The 20,214-nt window shown below is 44.2% G+C and overlaps 1 protein-coding gene across 11 annotated transcripts in view; it reads right to left on the bottom strand.

Moving 5' to 3' along the window:
- Cfap61 (cilia and flagella associated protein 61) overlaps positions 1-20,214 on the bottom strand; it is a 278,920-nt gene that overhangs the window by 164,337 nt on the left and 94,369 nt on the right. For all 11 annotated transcript variants that reach the window (XM_008762285.4, XM_063285006.1, XM_008762286.3 and 8 more), the window contains 3 exons: positions 8,597-8,723; positions 6,377-6,454; positions 1,802-2,008 (listed from right to left, as the gene is read on the bottom strand). In XM_008762285.4, coding sequence (XP_008760507.2) covers positions 1,802-2,008; positions 6,377-6,454; positions 8,597-8,723 — 412 coding nt within the window. The remainder of the gene's footprint in view (positions 1-1,801; positions 2,009-6,376; positions 6,455-8,596; positions 8,724-20,214) is intronic.

Below are 20,214 nucleotides of genomic sequence, written 5' to 3'. Positions count from 1 at the left end.
ATGGAGTTTTTTTTAAACGAGCTTCCAGAAATGCTTTCTGGAATCTTTAACCGCTGCACCTCACACCCTGACTTCACACATTACTGAGGAGCAGAACCCAGGAAACCCTGCCCAGTGTGCTGTCTGTGAATGTCTATGCTGGTGCTTCTCAACCTTTCTAACGCTTCGACCCTTTAACACAGTTCCTCATGTTGTGGGGACCCCCGACCACAAACTTATTTCATTGCCGGTTCATAACTGTAATTTTGCTACTGTTGTCAGTCATAACGTAAGCATGTTATACTCAGGTTATCTGATATTCGAGCCCCAGAGGGTGACAAACCACAGGTGGAGAACTTCTGGTTTGTGTCCTGATGCAGGTCCTCTCACGAGGTTAAGAGAGAGCCACCATTACAGTGAGATACAGGCAATCTGATTTCACTGCTAGAAAACTTGGAGCAGATTTTGAGAATTCTGACTCAAATGACTTAGGACAGCTTCTTATTCTTATTTCACATGAACATGAGTAAATCAACTGGCAGGTGACTAAGGAAGCCTGTTTCCAAACGTGTTTCCAATGCCTTACCAGCAGCATGTCCCTAGTCCATGCTGCTGGGTAAGGAGACACAGGTGCAACGTCCAAAATGTCTTTACTACAGATACAAATGGACTTTGTTCCAACCCGGCATTTAGGAACAGCATGGTGAATAGAAACGAAGAATGTAATATCACACCTCAAAGGTCACACAGTCGCTATGCTGTCAAGTGTAAAGTGAAGGAAATTGTTTGGGTCTATGGTTTTCCCAATTTCCACATCCCTCCTCCTTTCCCAGAGGCAGCCCTCCAGCACGCTACTCAGGCACAACCATTAGAGGTGTATGTGCCGGTGTGCTTACACACACACTGTTTAAGAAATACTTTGCTATGTAAGGGCACCTGAAAAACTCCACTTAGTCCCTCATGGACACTGAGAAAAACTGTGACAGTGTCAAGGGCTTTCGGCAGATCGTGGGAAGGCTTGAGGTCATGACCAGAAACCAAAGGGACAATGTCTACTCAGCCTGGTAGTTGAGACCCATCCCCTTGAGAGGACACATGAAGAGGACCAATGACATTGACCACAGGACCAGTTTTCAGAAAACAAGCACTTGGGGATCTGCCTTGAATCGACTAGTGGAACGACAAGGAGATAGTACGTGAGTAGGTGGCGTGTCTCCCTGTGTGAATCAGTAGCTCCTGAGGGAAAAGGCAAACCCACAGCCTGCAGGGCACACTGCACCCTCAAGAGCCATGCAGCAGGGTAGAGGAGGGTGTAGAACTGAGATGAGCTGGTATTTGGGGCACACTGAGTCTCTGACTCTATCACTTTATGGAAGTATACCAAGTATAAGGTGGAATTATGTAGGTATTCTCTACGGCAGAGTCCATCAGAACTGCACATCTCTGCCCTTCAGCCATTCTTTTTATGGAAATGGTCATAAATTGTATTTGGGACGCAGTGTACAGCACACCGATTTTACAGGATGGGACTAATTTATTCTACTCATTTCTATGGGGTTCTTCGCTTCAAAGAACACAGTAGGATCGTTTTTGGCTCTATACCGTGTTCATGTCTTACAATGATATTTTTCTATAGTTTTCTGTTGCCATTTTGTCAATATGGAAAAAACCAGCAAGTTTGTCTAATTACATTGGTTCCGATTGTTAATGGCATATTGGAATATGGCCAGTGGAGACTCGGATGCACACTCGGAGTCGTCAGGAGAACAAGATGCAGTGCACATAGGCTGCCACCATGAACGCCCGTGTGCCAGCATCTCACCTTGCCTTCCCGAGTCTGTGAGTACACAGGGTAATAGAGACATGACTTATAACCCAAGCGAAGGATCTCCTTTAGGAAAAACTTGGTGTAGTGTCGGAAAATAGGGTTCAGGGCAAAATGATTCAAGCGCCCATGCTCTTCCTGCTGGTGGTGGCTGAAGTAGATGAAATCTTCAATGTTATAATGTGATCGTATGTACTCTATATCCTAGAAGAGAGGCAGAGAAAGGATGCTTTAAGCAAATTATAGGCATGGATGCTGAGATAGACGGACTTTAAAGTCACTTAAGGTGGGGCTGGGGAATAGCTTACTTGGCCAAATTCTTGTCAGGAAAGCCTAAGAGCCTGGGTTGATTCCCCCAGATCCCATGCAAAAAAGCCTGGAGTGGCGGTGAGTGCTGAGAAGATGGAGACAGGAGGACTCCTAGAGATCTCTAGCCAGACTCCCTAGCTTCTCAGAAAATAGCAGGGCAATGGCAGACCCTCTCTCAGAAAACAAGGTGGACTGTACCTGAGAGCTAATACCCGAGGTGGTCCTTTGGCTTCAACACGCATGTGCATACATATGTACTTACAAGGACAACAAGTGAGTAAGCACACACACACACACACACACACACACACACACACACACACTTTAAAAATTGCTTCAAGTGCAATGGTGAGAAATGTTTGTTTCTCCCATTATTGATCATTGTCTCTTTAATTCTATTTTCAGTGCTAGGGGTTGAACTGAGGGTCTTGGGCATGTTTGGTAAGTGCTCTGCCCCTGAGCTACATCCACAGCATTTGGTCATTGAGACGGGGTAGCTTAGGTTTACCTTGAACTCACCATTAGCCAAGGCTAGCCTCCTGGTGCTGGAAATACAGGTGTACGCACACCACCCTACATGACTTACAAATTCTTTTAAAGCAGAAAGCATGTGCTTGTTCTGGCTACCTGTCTGTGGGAGATGGCTGTGGTGGTTTGAAAGAAAATGGCCCCCATATGCCCATAGGGAGTGGCTTTTGTTGAAGGAAGTTTGTGACTAGGAGGTGGGCTTTGAGTTCTCATACAGCTCAAGCCAGTTCATTTCCTGTTGCCTGCCAACCCTGATGTAGAACTCTCAACTCCTTCTCCAGTACCACATCTGCCTGCTTCCTACCATGATGATCACGGATTCAAGCTCTGAAACGGTAAGCCAGCCCCAAATGTTTTCCTTTAAAGAGTTGGCATAGTCACGGTGTCTCTTCACCGCAGTAAAACCCTAAGACAATGGCTACACGGATTTGTTCTTTATGCCTTTGGCTGCTGTCACCATGGCAAGGCTTGGGTGTCTAGTCGGGTGCAGCAGAGCAGAGCAGTCCCAGCATATTTCTGGCCACCGGGAACACTGGTGAGCCAGCACAAGTGACAGGGCACGGGCTATTTGAGAGCCAGTCAGTAGGCAGACTCACCGGTGCCCTGGGTTGGTTGCTGGTCTCCTGCTAGGGTAGAGATGTCCCATTTCAGAGTCACACCTGGTAACACATGACTGGACTATGAAGAAAGAGCCCAAGCAAGGCATTCCTTACTCTGCTCTTGGGATGGTAACAGGTTTATGCAATGGGAGGTAATTAAGGGACTCATGAGTGTTCACACAGAGGGAGAATCCTGGGTACACTGCTCCTGTCTTCACGGACCTTGTGTCTCCTCACACTATGGTGGAATCAGGACTCATGCATGCTGTGTACTGCTGTAATCTGGCCTCCTTCACCTCTCTGGTGCACACTACTAAGAGGAGGGAAGGAAGGTGGATAGTCTAAAGTGAATGTGACTACTCTTGATGACAAGAAAATTAAATTTTGACAAACATGGCCTGTAAGACTCTACTGTAGACCCTCTGATGGAAAAGCACATTTTCAAGAGCAGAGACTGCAGCAAGCTCCTCACAGCTATCACTTTACTCTTCCCAAATCCCTTAACATAACAACGACATTTTCTAAAGAATAATGGGTGGAAGAGAGGCCAAATGTAAGGCAGTGTTAGCTTTAAAGGACACTGCATGGCTTGGTTAAATGTTTACCACCCTGGTCCACACTGGAGTCCCTGCCTCCCTGCTGCTACTACATTCAAGTGTACAAGGGAAAGTCATAGAATGGCCTGCCCACCTCCCAACAGGACAGGTGGGTAGCCCTGCCAACAGTGGCAGAGAGGAAACAGAGAACTACAGCCACGCTGGCCACCCACGATGGCTATTTAATCTTTCATTCATGTCACAGACAGCTTTGTGAGGACAGTAATGTGAAGACTAGAGGGGAGAAACACATGGCTTGCTACAGTGAGGAAAGGGGTAATCAGGAGAATGGGGGAGAATTTTTAAAAATCAATTTAATGCCCTCACAGGATATACACAAGAAACTGTAAGTGAATAAGGGAAAGATGTGGAAGTTAAACCTAGGAACTCTGAGACAGAGATTTCAATAAAGACCTGGATACTATTAAAGTCCTGGTCAGAGACTAAATTAGAGATTCAGAAAACTAATGTTAAGGAAATAGCCCCAAATGATGAGCAAGAAATAAATCAATCAGTCTGCCTGCCCATTATTCCTACTAGCAAGAGACACCGAAGGATCAATTCAAAAGATCCAGAACCCACCTAAGAGACTGAAGAAAATGGAGGGCAAGAAATGACTGGTAGAAGAATGCTTCCACCAGAGGCATAAAGTAAGTAAAATCTCAGGATTTCTATGTTGAACAAGCAAGAAGCAACCCTCCAATAGCAAAAAAACAAAAGACAAAAACTCTTGAAAAGAATCAAGAAAGACCAAACCAACCCACTTCTTTTTGCAGAGGATTAGGGAACGTGGTTGTCCTCCAGTTAGACTTAATCAGTGGCACCGACTACTCGCGACCGTGACAGTTCACAGACGCATCCCGAGGGTAAATACCTAGAGAATTTTATACACTATCAAATGAGTATGTAATATGAGGACAAGATGGGTAGACTCAGATATGCCATCATCCAAACCCAGCAACTCAGACACACTGGATCAATCAGAAATAAATGCAAAGAACAATGGACAAGCCCTGACAGACCTCCCAGTAAAGTCCAAAAACCCATCAAGAAAAATTTTAAAACCTATTGATCAAAGAAACAGTCAATAATCAAAAAGTAGAAGACTTCCTTAACTTGGTATCTCCTTGACACCTCCAAATAACATGTGATTAAAGGAAAATACTGAATTATACCATTACAGTATAGACAACTAAAAAAGTGGCCTTTATCAGCACCACCATTTAACATTGTTCTATTCATGCTACAAAACTGGAGAGAGAGAGAGAAAGAGAGAGAGACAGAGAGAGAGAGAGAGAGAGAGACAGAGAGAGAGAGAGAGACTGACTCAGGCATAAAGCCAGGCATAGTGGTCCCAGCTGTAATCTCAGCACTTAGGTGAGGAGTTCAACGTCATGCTTGGCTATACAGCAAGTGCAAGGCTGGCTCTGGGCTTTAGGAGATGGGGAGAGTGACGGCAACTGAGCGGCCACCATGATGATTTTCTACAGTCTCCCCAGCCCCCTCTCTGATAGGCGCAGTGCACACCTTTCCTTTGAGTCTGATCATGGCCTCTCACTGCTTTCAACAATGGAAATGCTTGAAACTGATGCTGCGCCTGGGAGCTGGCGGGTGATCAATTTTTAAATTCTCAGAGTGAAAAAGAGACTTCAGAAGGGTAATTGGATACAAGATGAAAGTACAAAAACTCATGGTCTTCCTATGTTCTAAAATAAACATTTACAAGGTACAACAAGAGATAGCTATGTACATTATCAAGAAAAAAATTACAAACTACATAGGAAAAAACCATCAATGTCCTAGAGCATGTTGGGATAGGGTCACAGCAGGAGACAGATGGCATGTTCAAATTAGGATAACTGGAGGTAGGCTCAACAAAGGGAGTATTTACAGAGATAGGAAGGTGTGGGGAAATTAGCAGGGATGGTGAGAGAGCAACTGAAAGCTATTAGTAGCCTCAGTGGGTGGAGTAAGTGGAAGAATGGTCACAAGAATCCACAAAGAGAGCATCCCGGAGGCAGGGCCGCTCGCTCGGTGTGGTCTCAGCCTGATGTAGACACCTTGAACTCACTGTCCTCTCTCCTCCTGCCAAGGCCTCTCTTTAGTCAATTCCAACAGAAGGCCAAAGGGCAAAGGCATGCATTGCTGTCAGTTCAGTCACAGGAACCAAGTCAGAGGGAAGAAGGAAGCCAGTAGGCCTGCAGTGCAGCTAAGCCTCTGACTGCATTAGTCCCTTCCCATTACTATTTAAAAAAAACAAAAAACAAACAAAAAACAACAACAACAAAAAAAACTGTTCAAAGTTCAGTACATTTCGTGTGTGTGTGTGTGTGTGTGTGTGTGTGTGTGTGTGTGTGTGTGTGTGTGATGGGAAAGGAGAGAAGGGGCAGTCTTACTCTTTCTATAACAATTCACTTTTCTGTAACTAACTGGGATCCCCGAGACCTACTTAATCTCTTTCACAGGCAGTACCCCATTGACCCATCAACTTCCCAACACTTAATGCAGTCAAGCAAGTTAATGGCCACTTCAGAACTTACCATTTCTTTTCTGATCACTGCAATGCCAACTATTTGATTCGCAACTTCTGCTACGAACACCTGCAGTTCTGTTCCATCCTGCAATGATAAGAGTGAGTTTCATGAAGACCCTGGAAGGCATCACTATGGAGGTCTCTAAAACCAGTCGCTAGTGCTGTGACCTCACCCGTCATGGTTGCCGTAATCACGGTAACAGAATCAACACTCATTCAACTGTTTAGTATTCTTAGATTTGTGTAACTCATTTTATTTGTATGAATGTTTTGACTGTACTTATGCCTGCATGCCTGGTGCCTGTGGAGGTCAGAAGAGGGTCTTGGGTGTGCTGGAACTGGAGCTACAGATGGTTGTGAACCACTGTGTGGATGCTGGGAATTGAACCCAGCCCTCTAGAAGAGCAACAAGTGGTCTTAACAGCTGAACCATCTCTCTAGCCCCCTCACTAAAATTTTTGTCTTAAAGAACACTCTGTTCACATACACTAGACTGACCTTGGAAGGGAGAACCTGAGATCACACTGATCTCAGAAGGGAAAAGGATACCAAGATGAGAGACCCAGAAAGGCCAAAGCATAATGGGTGTGACAGAGGAAGTTTACTTTGATTTTAAACCTTGATAGTAATATACCTTCCTGGTGTCATTGTGCTAGGTGTCTGGTGTCTCCCTGGTGACTTAATATTAGTTTTAAAAGATTTGTTTTTATTTTTAAAAAGTCATTATCCCTTATTTTCTCCAAATGATCTCAGCAGCAGAATGAATAGTTGATATATTCATATGAAATAATTTTGTCATAATACAAACAGACATATCTCAAGAACATTTGAGAAAAGGAACTCTATACCAGGAGAGAAAACTGGTATGACTTGCCTTATATAAAGCTCAAAAGTAGGTATAACTAGTTCTGATTTTGGAAGCAAAGGTATATCAACCTGAGAGAGTTTCTGAATGAAGGTGTGAGGAGACCAGTGACCAGTGGGGGCCTGTCTTTTTTAATTGGCAAATCCTACTTATATAATAGTAAATTGCAATTTACTGTGAATTTCAACACTTAATAAAATCTTTCTTGGTCATAGTTTGATTAAAATTAAGCGTATTAGAGAAGTTACAGTTTTCCAACCTCTTGGTTAACTGCACATCTAGCCAAGTCAACTGGCAATGTCCTTAAGGCCTCTGTGTTAGCATGTGGACTGACACTGGCCTCTGTGTTAGCCTGTGGACTGACACTGGCCTCTGTGTTAGCATGAGGACTGACACCTGTCTCTGTGTTAGCATGTGGACTGACACTGGCCTCTGTGTTAGCATGTGGACTGACACCGGCCTCTGTGTTAGCCTGTGGACTGACACCTGCCTCTGTGTTAGCATGTGGACTGACACCTGCCTCTGTGTTAGCATGTGGACTGACACCGGCCTCTGTGTTAGCATGTGGACTGACACCGGCCTCTGTGTTAGCCTGTGGACTGATACTGGCCTCTGTGTTAGCATGTGGACTGACACTGGCCTCTGTGTTAGCATGTGGACTGACACCTGCCTCTGTGTTAGCATGTGGACTGACACCTGCCTCTGTGTTAGCATGTGGACTGACACCTGCCTCTGTGTTAGCATGTGGACTGACACCTGCCTCTGTGTTAGCATGTGGACTGACACCTGCCTCTGTGTTAGCATGTGGACTGACACCTGCCTCTGTGTTAGCCTGTGGACTGACACTGGCCTCTGTGTTAGCATGTGGACTGACACCTGTCTCTGTGTTAGCCTGTGGACTGACACTGGCCTCTGTGTTAGCATGTGGACTGACACTGGCCTCTGTGTTAGCATGTGGGCTGACATTGGCCTGACGTTTTCCGTAGTTCATATTTAGGTCATTATGCTAGAGAAGACCAAACGTTGACCACAGAGGATCATCCTTTTATCTAGTCCTTGAAACCTCAAGCCAGCTCAATAGAAGGTCCTGGCTAGGTTCACCACCTAACATAATTAAAATGGAGTTCCATTAACCTAAGTCTGGTACTCACTGCTACTGGGGTGGACATGAGATACCATGGATTCCTAAACTCCTTCCATGATGATAGATCTGCCAACTTCTCACCTTACCTCTGCTGCTCCCCCCACCCCCACAGATTCTCCAAGGATGTTCAGTGACGCTCCAATGCTGAATCTTCCTGTATCATGATGGTCTGTTGCGACCAGGAAAATGAAGCCACGGCAGGGGCTGGCAGCACTTACAGGGTCTCTGCCAGCCTCGTTGTACTGGGCTAAGTCACTCAGTATCTTTGTACTGAGCAAGAGGGTTCTGACAAGCTTTTCAACACCAGGAGTATCCAGAAACTTGGCTAATCTTATCGTAATGGACCTGGACAAGAAGAGAGATAGGTTTCTTGGTTACAATAATAAACTAATATCACATTTGTACAGGAAAATATACATTTGTATAAGATAAGGTGACTGGTTATAAAAATAACTCACTTCATTCTAAAGAACCTAGAAAATACACAAAAAAGTACAAAGAATATGTTAACAATCATTGATAGAATGAACCAACTATAACACAAAGTTACATGTAAGTATATATAATCTAAATACATACCATTTAATTCATATAATTTAAAATTCTCGGCACACTTTATTTTCCATTTCATACAGAGAGCTAAAATTCCTCTCCCACATTTTTAGACTTTAAAATGTGATCATGTCATCCCCCATTTCCCTTCCCCCTCCCACTCATTCTATGTATCGCTATACATATACATATTTGCTCCCTCTCAAATCAATGACCTCCTCTTTGTTATTATTACACACATATATAAATGCATCGATGTATGCATTATAGCTGGCTGAGTCCACTCAGTGTTGTTTGTATGGGTATCATTTCAGGGATGTCCCCTTGAAATTGGATAACCAATTAGGGGGCTCATCCATGGGAGAGGCTAATCCTCTCTTCCCAGCCATCTTCAGTCGCCTGTAGTTCTTTGTCTAGAGGTGGGATGCTCTGAGATCTCCCCCTTCCACAGTAGCCTGGCTGTCAGTCCGTCACGGTAGCTTGTCTGTCACTTCTAGGACACATGAACTCAGAGCAGGCTTTCTGGTCCTCTGGTTTTTACAATCTCTCCCAAAATTTTAAAAAATGTTTTACATTGAGAAATTATAGTCATTGGGGTTGGCCTCATGGGCATGTTCCCTCTCGAGCAGCCCAGAGTTGCATGTTGTAAAAAGCCTCATCATTAGAGTTTAATTCTTTGAGGTCACCATCTTAGAACTCTTAAAAGTTCCATCTGGAGGGATGGCTCAGTGGTTAAGAGCACTGACTGCTCTTCCAGAGGTCCTGAGTTCAAATCCCAGCACCCACATGGTGGCTCACAACCATCTGTAATGGCATCTGATGCCCTCTTCTGGTGTGTCTGAAGACAGCTACAGTGTACTCGTAAATAAAATAAATAAATCTTTATTAAAAAAAAGTTTCATCTGTAATTTTGTCTGTAATTTTGTGTCTTTAAGAAGAAAGAACATGTCAGAGCCGTGTCTCATACTTGATTCTCACTTCCGTCTGTCTGTTCATGAGTCTTCTCCTCGTTTCCTACCTCACCACTCCATCGTCACTGGTGCCTCCCTCTGTAAACAGTGACAAATGGATTCTACCTTGGACACTGGCTGGAGAATCATATGACGAGTGCAGCAAAGATGGACCTAAAACCAAACCATCCTCTACCTGAAGTGAGGTATGAGGCGTAGGCGTGAGAAAGGTGAGGATCAGGTCGTCTCTGGGTGACTGTTCCCACCCTCGGTAAATAGAGCCGCGGTGCATACAGCTGGTGATGTCATGAGCTTTACCCATGCTGCTCGCAAGTTTTCAGTATATTCTGGGATAGAGGCTTCAAGCCCTTTCAGGATGAATGTGCCAAGGGTTGGAGCAGTCATCCCACAGAAAGGGGAGACTAGCTTCTCCACATCAAGCCAGAGTTCTGTATTTCCATTTTGTAATGGGCCCGTGTGCTATGCAGCTGGCCCGACACCTCATTCTCTCTACTCATCAGGGTTTCTTTACCAAATAGAACAATGTTATTCCTCTTAATAACAAATTATTCTAGCCTATTTAACTTCTGATGGGTAATATTTGTGCTTAAATTGCAATGCATGGTTATACATTATAAACAAAATGGTTTATTTGCAAAGATGTATATGTATAAAATTAACTGATTAAAAACCTGATCAATTAATATCACTCCAATAATAACTTTAAGTAATCTTTAAGACAAAGATGAGAACTTGGCTCTGATATGGACAGATTGCACCAAAATCTAGCTCTGATAGAGATGTAAATGTTAAACAAAGACCAAATGTATTAGGGAAATAGAAAAAATGAAAAAAAAGTCCTACAAAATGTCCATAGCACCTTATTTACAATATATATAATTGCATATATGTAATATATAGTTATATATAAAGATTTACAGTCATCAAAAACATTTCTCATTACCCCTAAGCCAACTCATGCCCATTGACTAGCTACCACTGATTACCTTTTTCCCCACAGCCGGACAGTTTCCTTTCTATATCTATAAACTTGCCTATAGTGTTTTACACACAGCTTTTCTCACATGTAATGTGCCTTGTCACATTTCCTTTTGTGGCTGAATAGTATTCCACTAAGTGGCAATATTACGATATATTCCATCTCAATGAGCCATTATTATATATATTATGCAGCCTATGTGCATACATGTATAAAATTTCAGAGAAAGTTGAAAAGGAGAAGTCAGAAATGGCGGTGGTAACAGTCAAACGAAATGATGTGGTTAATTATCGCATGGGTCAGAATTTAAGGCTGAAGTCGCTGTGAGAAAAAAAAAAAAAAAGAAGCCTTATTTGATAAAGTAAGAGATCATCATAAAGAGCACTGTCAAGTCACCAGGCATCTACGAGTGCAATTTCAGGCTCTTTAAGTGAAAATTAATAGAAATCAGTGGGATAACGGCAACATTTGGGCAAGCTTATTCTGAAGGGTGCTGCTGCCCCACTGTGAGCAGACGTGTCATCAGTGCCCCCATTTCCCATCCGAATGGGTGGCAGCTCCACACTCCAGCAGTTCAGGCACAAAACACCGGCTTCCTCTTTCCTTGCATACCCCTTTCATCTCAGCCAAACCTCAGATGGGCTGTGCCTTCAAAATACACCTCGATCCAGTTACACCCTGCAGTCTCCATTGCTCACTCCGGCTACCACTACTCCTCAGCTGTTAGGCTACAACGGCGGCCTCAAATGTCTCCATGTGCCCGTCTCCAAGTGCACGTGACTCTTTAACACTAGTGCCCCTAAGGGGGAGTTCTCGACCTTTCATGCCCAAGGCCCTTCTCGGAATACTGTTTAGACGTGTATAAAACAGGAAGCAGAGAATCATACTGGGTGAACTTAAACAGATGTGATTCGGCAGTGCTCTGTTGATTACCATAATTTTGTGTATTGATGTGCATAAGCGGTGAGTGACAACTGTGGATATCTGAAGTGTGCAGCACTGCAGGAAAAATAGGGAGGAAGCGGCAGGGGCTGATGATACTAGTGTGGTCTGTTGCCTGCTCTCACAAGGGAAGGAGATGCTCAACTTCAAGTACAGCTTTGTGGAAATCAGGATGTGGATTTTCACCTACGCTCTATCTGCAAACCCTGGATAAGAACTTTGGTTACCTCTCCCTCTGCACTGAGTGACGAGCAAAGCCAGAGTGGCCTCAGAGACCCCATGACCACTGTCTCCTCTCCTGTGCCTCTCTTCACAATCTCTCTGGATCTCTCGTCTCCAGCCTGTCTCCACATGGTGGGTTTTTTCTTTCCCTGTGTAACTTTTCAGACGCCATGTTAGTTCCCAAACTCAGTCAATGTGTGCCCTCGCCACCTCTCACCTGACACCCTCACCTCCCAAGTCCAGGGAATCTCCAGACCTGGGTACCAACTGTGCATACAAATTTCACTGAATAGACTATACCTCCTGACTCTGATCCCTCACATTCACCATCCTAATTTCTCTCCAGACACTTCCTCCCTTCCTCCCTTTGTTTTATGTACCATTCCTATCTATTGTGGGCCAGCCCTGTCTATTAGAATAAAAGTTCAAAGACCAAGTTCCTACCTTTGCCGCAGCCCCATGGCTAGAACACTGTCAAGGGAGTGGCCTATGTGGCCTGTGTGAAAACTTCTCTAGCTTCCCATGTTTATGACATGTCTTTCTGTGTATGGTGAGGGCTACAGTTGGGCTATAAAGTGTGTAGTGGGAGCTGGGAAGGTAAATGGATCTGAACACTGTCTTAGTTAGGGTTTCTATTTGCTGGGATGAAACACCATGACCAAAGGCAACTCCGGGAAGGAAGGTTTTGTTCAGCTTGGGCTTCCGCATCACTGTTCATCACTGAAAGAAGTCAGGACAAGAACTCAAGCAGGGCAGGAACCCGCAGGTAGGAGCTGATGCAGCAGCCATGGAGGAGGGCTGCTTCACACCTTGCTCTTTACGGCTTATGTAGCCTTCTTTCTTATAGGCCTGTGTAGGGGTGGCACCGCCCACCATGGACTGGGCTCAGTACAGGCTTGCCAGCAGCCTGATCTTACAGAGGCATTTTCTCACTTGATGCTCCCTGCTCTCTGATGACTCTGTCTTGTGTCAAGTTGACATAGAAGTGCCAGCAGAAATGCCTTCCCCAAGCTCATAGCTCATACCACAGCACGGTCGACTTGGAAAGCCAGGCTTTCTCCTACCCTACAGTGATATTGAGTAAGTGCTCACTGGACTGGGAACTGTTTTCCTAAGTGTCACAAGACACCAGCATCATCTGTCCCCTCTGTTCACAGAAATCTGGCCGGGTGTCACAGCAATTTAGGATTACATCACAAAGTTCATGTGTCTGTTATTTCTTATATATTTGGTTGTGAGCCTAGCCTTTAACGGCTGAGCCATCTCTCCAGCCCGTGTCTGTTATTTCTATTCGGCGAAGAGGAACATTTGAGAGTTTTCCTGTGTTCCTAGAATTTCAGCAGGAGGAGGAACAGGAAAGAGAATCTGCGGCTAACTACCCTGCCCAACACGAGACTTGAAATACAGCTGTAACTGCCAGCTGAATTTCAATATGCTAATACAAACAATAGTTTTACCTAGTTTAAATGTTTACATTAATGTGCCTATTAGAAAAATTAAAATTACAAATATACTCATAGTGTATTTTTCATGAACGGAACTGTTCCATATGCTTATATATGTCTCTGAGAACTAACACTCTCTCTCTCTCTCTTTCTCTCTCTCTCTCTCTCTCTCTCCCTCTCCCCCTCCCTCCCTCCCTCCCTCCCTCCCTTCCTCCCTCTCTCCTTATCTCCATCACTCACTCCCCTCCCCCTCCCTCTCCCTCTTCTTTCTCCCCTTCCCCCTCACTCTCTCCCTCTGTCCTTCCTCCTTCCCTCTCTTCCTCCCTCCCTTCCTCCCTTTCTCCCTATCTCCATCACTCCCTCCCTCCCTCCCCCTCCCCCTGCTCCCACCTCTTGGGGAGTGGGGAGTGGGAGTGGGTGTATACAGGTGCATGTTCAAGTATATGCTGAGGCCAAACAGTATTCATGGGTGTTATTCTCAGGAATGCCATTGACCTCCTTCCAGACTGGCTGGGTCTCTTACTGACATGGAAATCACTGATTAGGTAACCTTAATAAACCATAGGATACAGCTCTCTCTGCCTCCCTGGTGCTGGAGTCACTTTACTTGGGTTCTGTGGATTTAACCCAGTCCCTGAGAGCTGTTTTACACAAGTTTTTAACTCAGAAAAAAAGGGATGGGGGAGAGGAGGAGGAGGAAGAGGAGGGGAAGGAGGAAGAGGCAGAAGAGAGAAGAGGGGAGGAGGGGAAGAAGATTAAAGGAAGGAAGAGGAGGAAAAGAAGAAGAGAGAGAGATACACAGAACTAGCACACACCTTTATTCAGATGGCTGAGATTAAGCTTGAGAGTTCCAGGCCATCATAGGGAGAACCTATCTCAAAACAAAACAACGAGCAGAGATGGATTTAGTGCATAGGGGACTCCTGGCCACTTCTGCCTCTGGTTGTAGCAACAGCAAGTGGCCTATTTGTTTTGGCTTTAACTGGAATGGGATGAGAGGACCTACGGTTGACAGTAAGGAAAGACAGACTGTGAGTACATGTCCTGTACTCAACAAAACTGACAGGAGCACTTAGAAAGAACTGCAGGGATTAAAATGGAGAAGAGGCTGAGGGAAAGGAGGTCCAGCAACAGATCTAACTTGGGATCCAGCTCAATGGGAGGCTCCAAGGCCTGACACTATTACTGATGCTATAATGTGCTTAGAGACAGAACCCTAACACGGTTGTCCTCTGAGAGGCTCAACAAGCAGTTGAAAGAGTCAGATAGAGATACTTACACCCAACCATTGGTCTAGAAGCTGGGGACCCCTATGGTTGAATTAGAAAAAAGCTGGAAGAAGCTGAGGAGGAAGGCGACCCATAGGAAGACCAGCAGTCTCAACTAACCTGGACCCCTGAGATCTCTCAGACACTGGATCACCAACCGGGCAGCATATACCAGCTGATATATACAGCTGATATATACCCCAACACATATACAGTGGAGGACTGCTGGGTCTGGCCCCAGTGAGAGAAGACAAACCCAACCCTCGAGAGACTTGAGGCCCCAGAGGGAGTGGGGAGGTCTGGGGGCAGGGTGAACATCCTCTTGGAGACAGGGAAGGAGGTATGGGATGAGGAACAGTCAGAGGTAGGATCAGAAGGAGGATAATGACTGGACTGTAAAAAAAAAAATAAAAAAAAAATGAAAAGTGACCAACTTTAAATTAAAATGTATTTGCCTAAAACTCAACTATTAAACTGGCATTACTAAGAATGGCTCATTCATTCACCCTAGTCACAAATGGTTCTGAAACATCTGGAGTGTCCCCAGGGTGTCCTGGTGCTGGGACCCCAGTGTGGGGAAAAAGTTAGCCCATGATTTCTGCTCCCATCGGACCAACCCTGTATTGATTCCAGAACCACAATCTGAGAAATAAACCAAAGTCCCTTAAAAGGACACGGACCGTGAAATACGGTGGTCTTTATGTTTTAGCTATGGAAAGCCCCCAGGAAAATCAGGTTACTTTGAAACAACTCTTATAAATACTTGGGGGAAGGTAAAAAGGAAGTAGAGGGAAGGGGAGGATGCTCTGTTTATATAAATATGTACAATCAAGATATATATTGGCGTATCATATACATTCTCCAAATGCAGACAGCATGTGCTGTCCAGTTACCAAGCAGCTATCTTTATTTCTTGCCATATCCTTAGATAAATCATAAAGACTAAGAATATTCATTGTCTGTAAAAAGAAAAAAAATACTAGGACTGTGTATAAGACAGACTCTGATTCTATTTTTTTTTCTGATTCTATTGATAAATATTTAAAAACACAAAATCTGCTCTGATATCCACACATCGCCTTGAGGCATTCCAGGGCTGCAGATGGTAGTGGCTCAGTGAATGTTCTTGAATACTATTCTACCTTCCTCTCCCCCACACGATCCTAGAGGCTTCCAATCTTCTCTTGTTACAATCGCTACTGAAGGCCTACTCTTTCAGTCCTGTTGGTAAAAGTCCAAATGAGAACACGCCAGTGGTTCTGTTTGTGCCATGCATGGCTGTCCTAGAAGCAACTGTACATTTAGTGACCGTTATGACCCAGCTAATATTAAGGGCTCAAGCACAATTCTCAAGGCACCCTAAACCAAAGTGGGAGATTAGCTGCCCCTTGCCTTATCTATACACAGAGCTCTGGGTGCGGGGAGAGCAAGTTCTCTTGAGAAATCCTGCTTCCTAGCCCTTCCCACCTTTTCTCTCCCTTACACTTGAATGCCCCAATGTGCAAACTCTCAGGGCCCATGAAGAAAGGATGAAGGCCTCGTCCACTGGTCCCTCCTTGGACCTTACAAGTTTTTCAGTCTTGGTACTCTGCTTAATCACAGATGTTTTATTCATGTCCTAAAACACAACACAAACAAAAGAAAAAAACAGAAAAACGAAACAACAAAAAGTCCACTGAGTCTGGCCTTAAAGGTCAGAATTTGAGATATTCCGTCAGACTGCATACATAATAAAACAACAAATGACGTGTGTGAAAGTAAGAGGAAAGATTTGCCACTTATCACTATCAACCCAACTAGAATGAACGCTTTTAGAAACTACGGGTTTGTGTGTCCTTCCAGTTACTGTCTCCCAGAAAACTAGACCGTTTTGATGCCAGTCAAGGGACACAAAGCTAAACAGAAGAGCACATGGTGAACGTAGCCATCACACAATCTACCTGTCGGCCTAGTGTGAACCAAACACAAGCAAGGAGTCAACCTTGCCCCAGACACAACAGTGGCCTGGAGGAACAGAGTTCCTATTGCATTCTGTTCAAAGAGGTCCACTGAGGGCCTACAAAACAAAGGACAGATTTGATCTCATCACGGACGGGCTGGGATAACATGAGCCTGAAATGAGTAAAACGGTGACATCATAGAGGAAAAATAAATGGCAACAATGCATGTGTGAGCCACTCACAGAAAAGCAAACAAATATATTAAAGGAATATATGTATACACACACACACACACACACACACACACACACACACACACACACACGCACATATATATTAAAGGCAAGAATCACTTGGAGGCTGACTACTGAAGCCCATCTTTATTTCCTGGGTAATATTGACAAGGGCTGTGTGACCTAGCCGAGAAGTTAAATATTCCTAGGACAATAAATATTAGTTGGATGAGTAAGCCTGACATGTCTTCTTACAAAGGAAAAATGTTAAATTTCAGAAAGGTGCAGCTTGGAAGGGTAGCAAGAGGGAATGAGCTACTGGTTCCACTAAATGTGCCTTCCATTAATGACTGAACAAGAAGAAAGGCCAGCAGGCACGTTAAGAAAGGGCAAGTCAGGGAACGTGGGAAAGCAATCTGTTAAATGACATAAAACTCAGTGCTACCTTTGGAAACATCTTGGTGATGAATATACAAATGAAATGTTCTCATTTGAAGACCCCAGTTAGAGAGAGAGAGAGAGAGAGAGAGAGAGAGAGAGAGAGAGAGAGAGAGAGAGCACGCACAGGAGGATGGAGTGTGGGATCTGTTGACAGAAGAGGTAGCCCTCACTAACAATCAGATGAGTTATCTGTCTCCGTGCTCACCAGCATGGCCAGAGGGCAGATGACAGACACAAATATAATTTCCCAAGGGAAGAAGAAGGAAATTAGGTAGGGGACCAGAACATGAGGTCATGAAATTTAAAGTAACCCAACATAAAAACAGGAGTGATCCATCCCAATGTCAAGAGAAGTGAAGCAGAAACGAGAAGGATGTTATATATTTTAAAATCATGGTATAAATAAAAAGAACCTGTCAGGGACGAGTGCCCTGGCCGTGCCCATGCGGCCCCCTCCATTGTTCCATCATGCTTTGCTCGAGACCACCTCTCCCGAGCACCTTGTGGAGGTGGAAGTTCCCTCCTACTCAGCTTTTACCCACCTGCTGTACCCTTCTCAGTGCCCCCAATGTTCCTTCATCTAGTTCATTTCTTTCCTTCATTCGCAGCTTCCTCCTCTAGCTAGGATGCAGACCCCATGAGGGCCGGGACTTCTGTCAGTGTGGGACACTTGTTTCCCTGGCCCATGAGCTGGCACATGTGCACAGTTGATGTTGATATCCCATTAGATGAATGAGGAGCTCCACCATGGAGCCTCTGGGAAAGAAAGCACGCAATTAAGTACTTCCCGGCTGTGGTGCTACATGGATGTCAGCCCAGAATGTAACAGTCCTGCCCATGCCCTAAGAGCCAGGTCCGGATGGAGCAGGTACAGGACAGGTCACAGCAGAAGAAAAGTAAAGAAACAATGGCCTTCAAAACACAGACCTTGAAGTCCTGCCTGACTCTAGACATTCTCCTGCTTACGGAGTCAATCAAAGACAGAAGTTCTTCTCGAATTGGCCTTTATTTTATTTCTAAGTGAAAATGTTCTTCCAGTTAGTGTAAACTTTGAACTTTAACTGATAGTTGAATAACCAAAATTAACATTTTCTATGACAGAAATAACAGGTGTCTATGATTTGTTCTAAATCAAACTGAGCTAAGCAACATGAGTAAAAGGAAGGAAGAAAAGATTGGAATAAAAACCTCACCAGAGGCAAAAATCTCCCCAATCATTCTGGACAAAAAAATAAAAGTCTGTCTACATAGCTGACCTTGAAAAAAAAACACCTCACCAGAGAGGAGTACAGGCAGAGTAAGCATTTGAAACACATCAGCACAAAACAATTCAGTGGCATCCCTTACTAAGGAACTGAGTATTCACTGCACCAAAGGAGTGTTACTAGAGAGCTGCTACAATGTCCAAATCCAAACCATGGAGAACAGTAGAGGTTGGCAGCTACATAAAGCAGTTGCAGGCGCTGTTGCAAAATGCTAGTTTTTGAGAGTTTTATACAAAAGTAAACTACACTGTAATCATAGCGACTGGCAACTTCACTCTCTTAGCGGAATAGGCAGAAAACTTAAGGTCTACCCAAAACCTTGCATGTGAATGTGGTAGCATCTTTGTTCATGATGATCTAAACTTTGAAATAGCCAAAATGTTCCTTAGTAGGTGAACAGACAAACTGTAGTATGCCTAGATGACGGGATCTTATTTGGTGCCAAGATAAACGAGTCACCAAGTCATGAAGTGACATGGAGGTTAAGTGCATTAAGACCCAGTAAGAGAAGCCAAGTTGACAAGGTGGCATATTGTAGGATTCAGACTACTCTTCTAGGAAAGGTAAAAATTATAGTGAGTAAAGAGATCAGAGAATGCCAGCATCAAGGGGGAGGGAAGGATGACAGGCAGAGCACAGAGGTGTAGAGCAGTGAAACTATTCCGTGTGACCTTATAACGGGACCATTACAGATTTCCCCACATCCATTGAATATACACTATGCTAGTTACTTTCTTATTGCTCTAACAAAATACTTGAGAAAAACAACTTCAGGCAGGGAGGGTTTATATCAGCTTGTCGTTTGAGAGAACACAGTTCTCCATGGCAAGGGGACATGGCAATGGGAGCCTGATGCAGTTGGTCACATGGTGTCCACACTCAGGAACTGGAGAAAGATGAATATGGTACTCACTGGCTTTCACCTTTTGATTCAGTTTAGGACCCCAGACTAAGGGACAATGTTCCTTCATTCAATGTAGTACTCCCCTAGTTAAATATCTCTGGAAATGGCCTCACAGACATGTCCAGGGCGTCTTCTAGCTGAATTTAAATCCATTCTGTTGACAACCAGACCATCACAGATGCTAAGCTGGAATGATGCTACATAAATGATGGACTTCAGTTGATAACAAAGTATCAGTTTGTTCATTAGATGTAACACATGTGGCGTTCCAGTGTCAAATGAAAATATCAGGACTTAAAGGGAGTATGTGGAGCCTTTGTATGTCTCCTCAATTTTGCAGTGAACCTAAAACTATTCTAAATATAAAGTTTATTAATGAAAATTAAAAAGTAATCTTTATTGTCCCCTCCACTTCTATCTGTATAGAATCATGTGCCTTATTCTAGAATTTCTGCACACATGTAAGATAAACACTGGCTGCAGAGCACTTGTGGAGTCCTTTCCTCCTCTTCTTCCCATCAATGGTGGGTGGGAGCAACTGTTTTTACTGGGAGCATACCTAGATGACTAGTGAGTGCCATGTCACTAGCCAGCCTCCCCTGCAGCCAAATCAGACCAACAATCAAGTTCCAAAGGGTTTTAAGGCTCGGGGAAATTGTAATGCTGGGGTGGGT

Source organism: Rattus norvegicus, chromosome 3 (assembly GCF_036323735.1).
Source record: "Rattus norvegicus strain BN/NHsdMcwi chromosome 3, GRCr8, whole genome shotgun sequence".
NCBI lineage: Eukaryota > Metazoa > Chordata > Mammalia > Rodentia > Muridae > Rattus > Rattus norvegicus.
The sequence above is the reverse complement of the archived record's forward strand: the minus strand, read 5'-3'. Positions and strand labels throughout refer to the sequence as shown.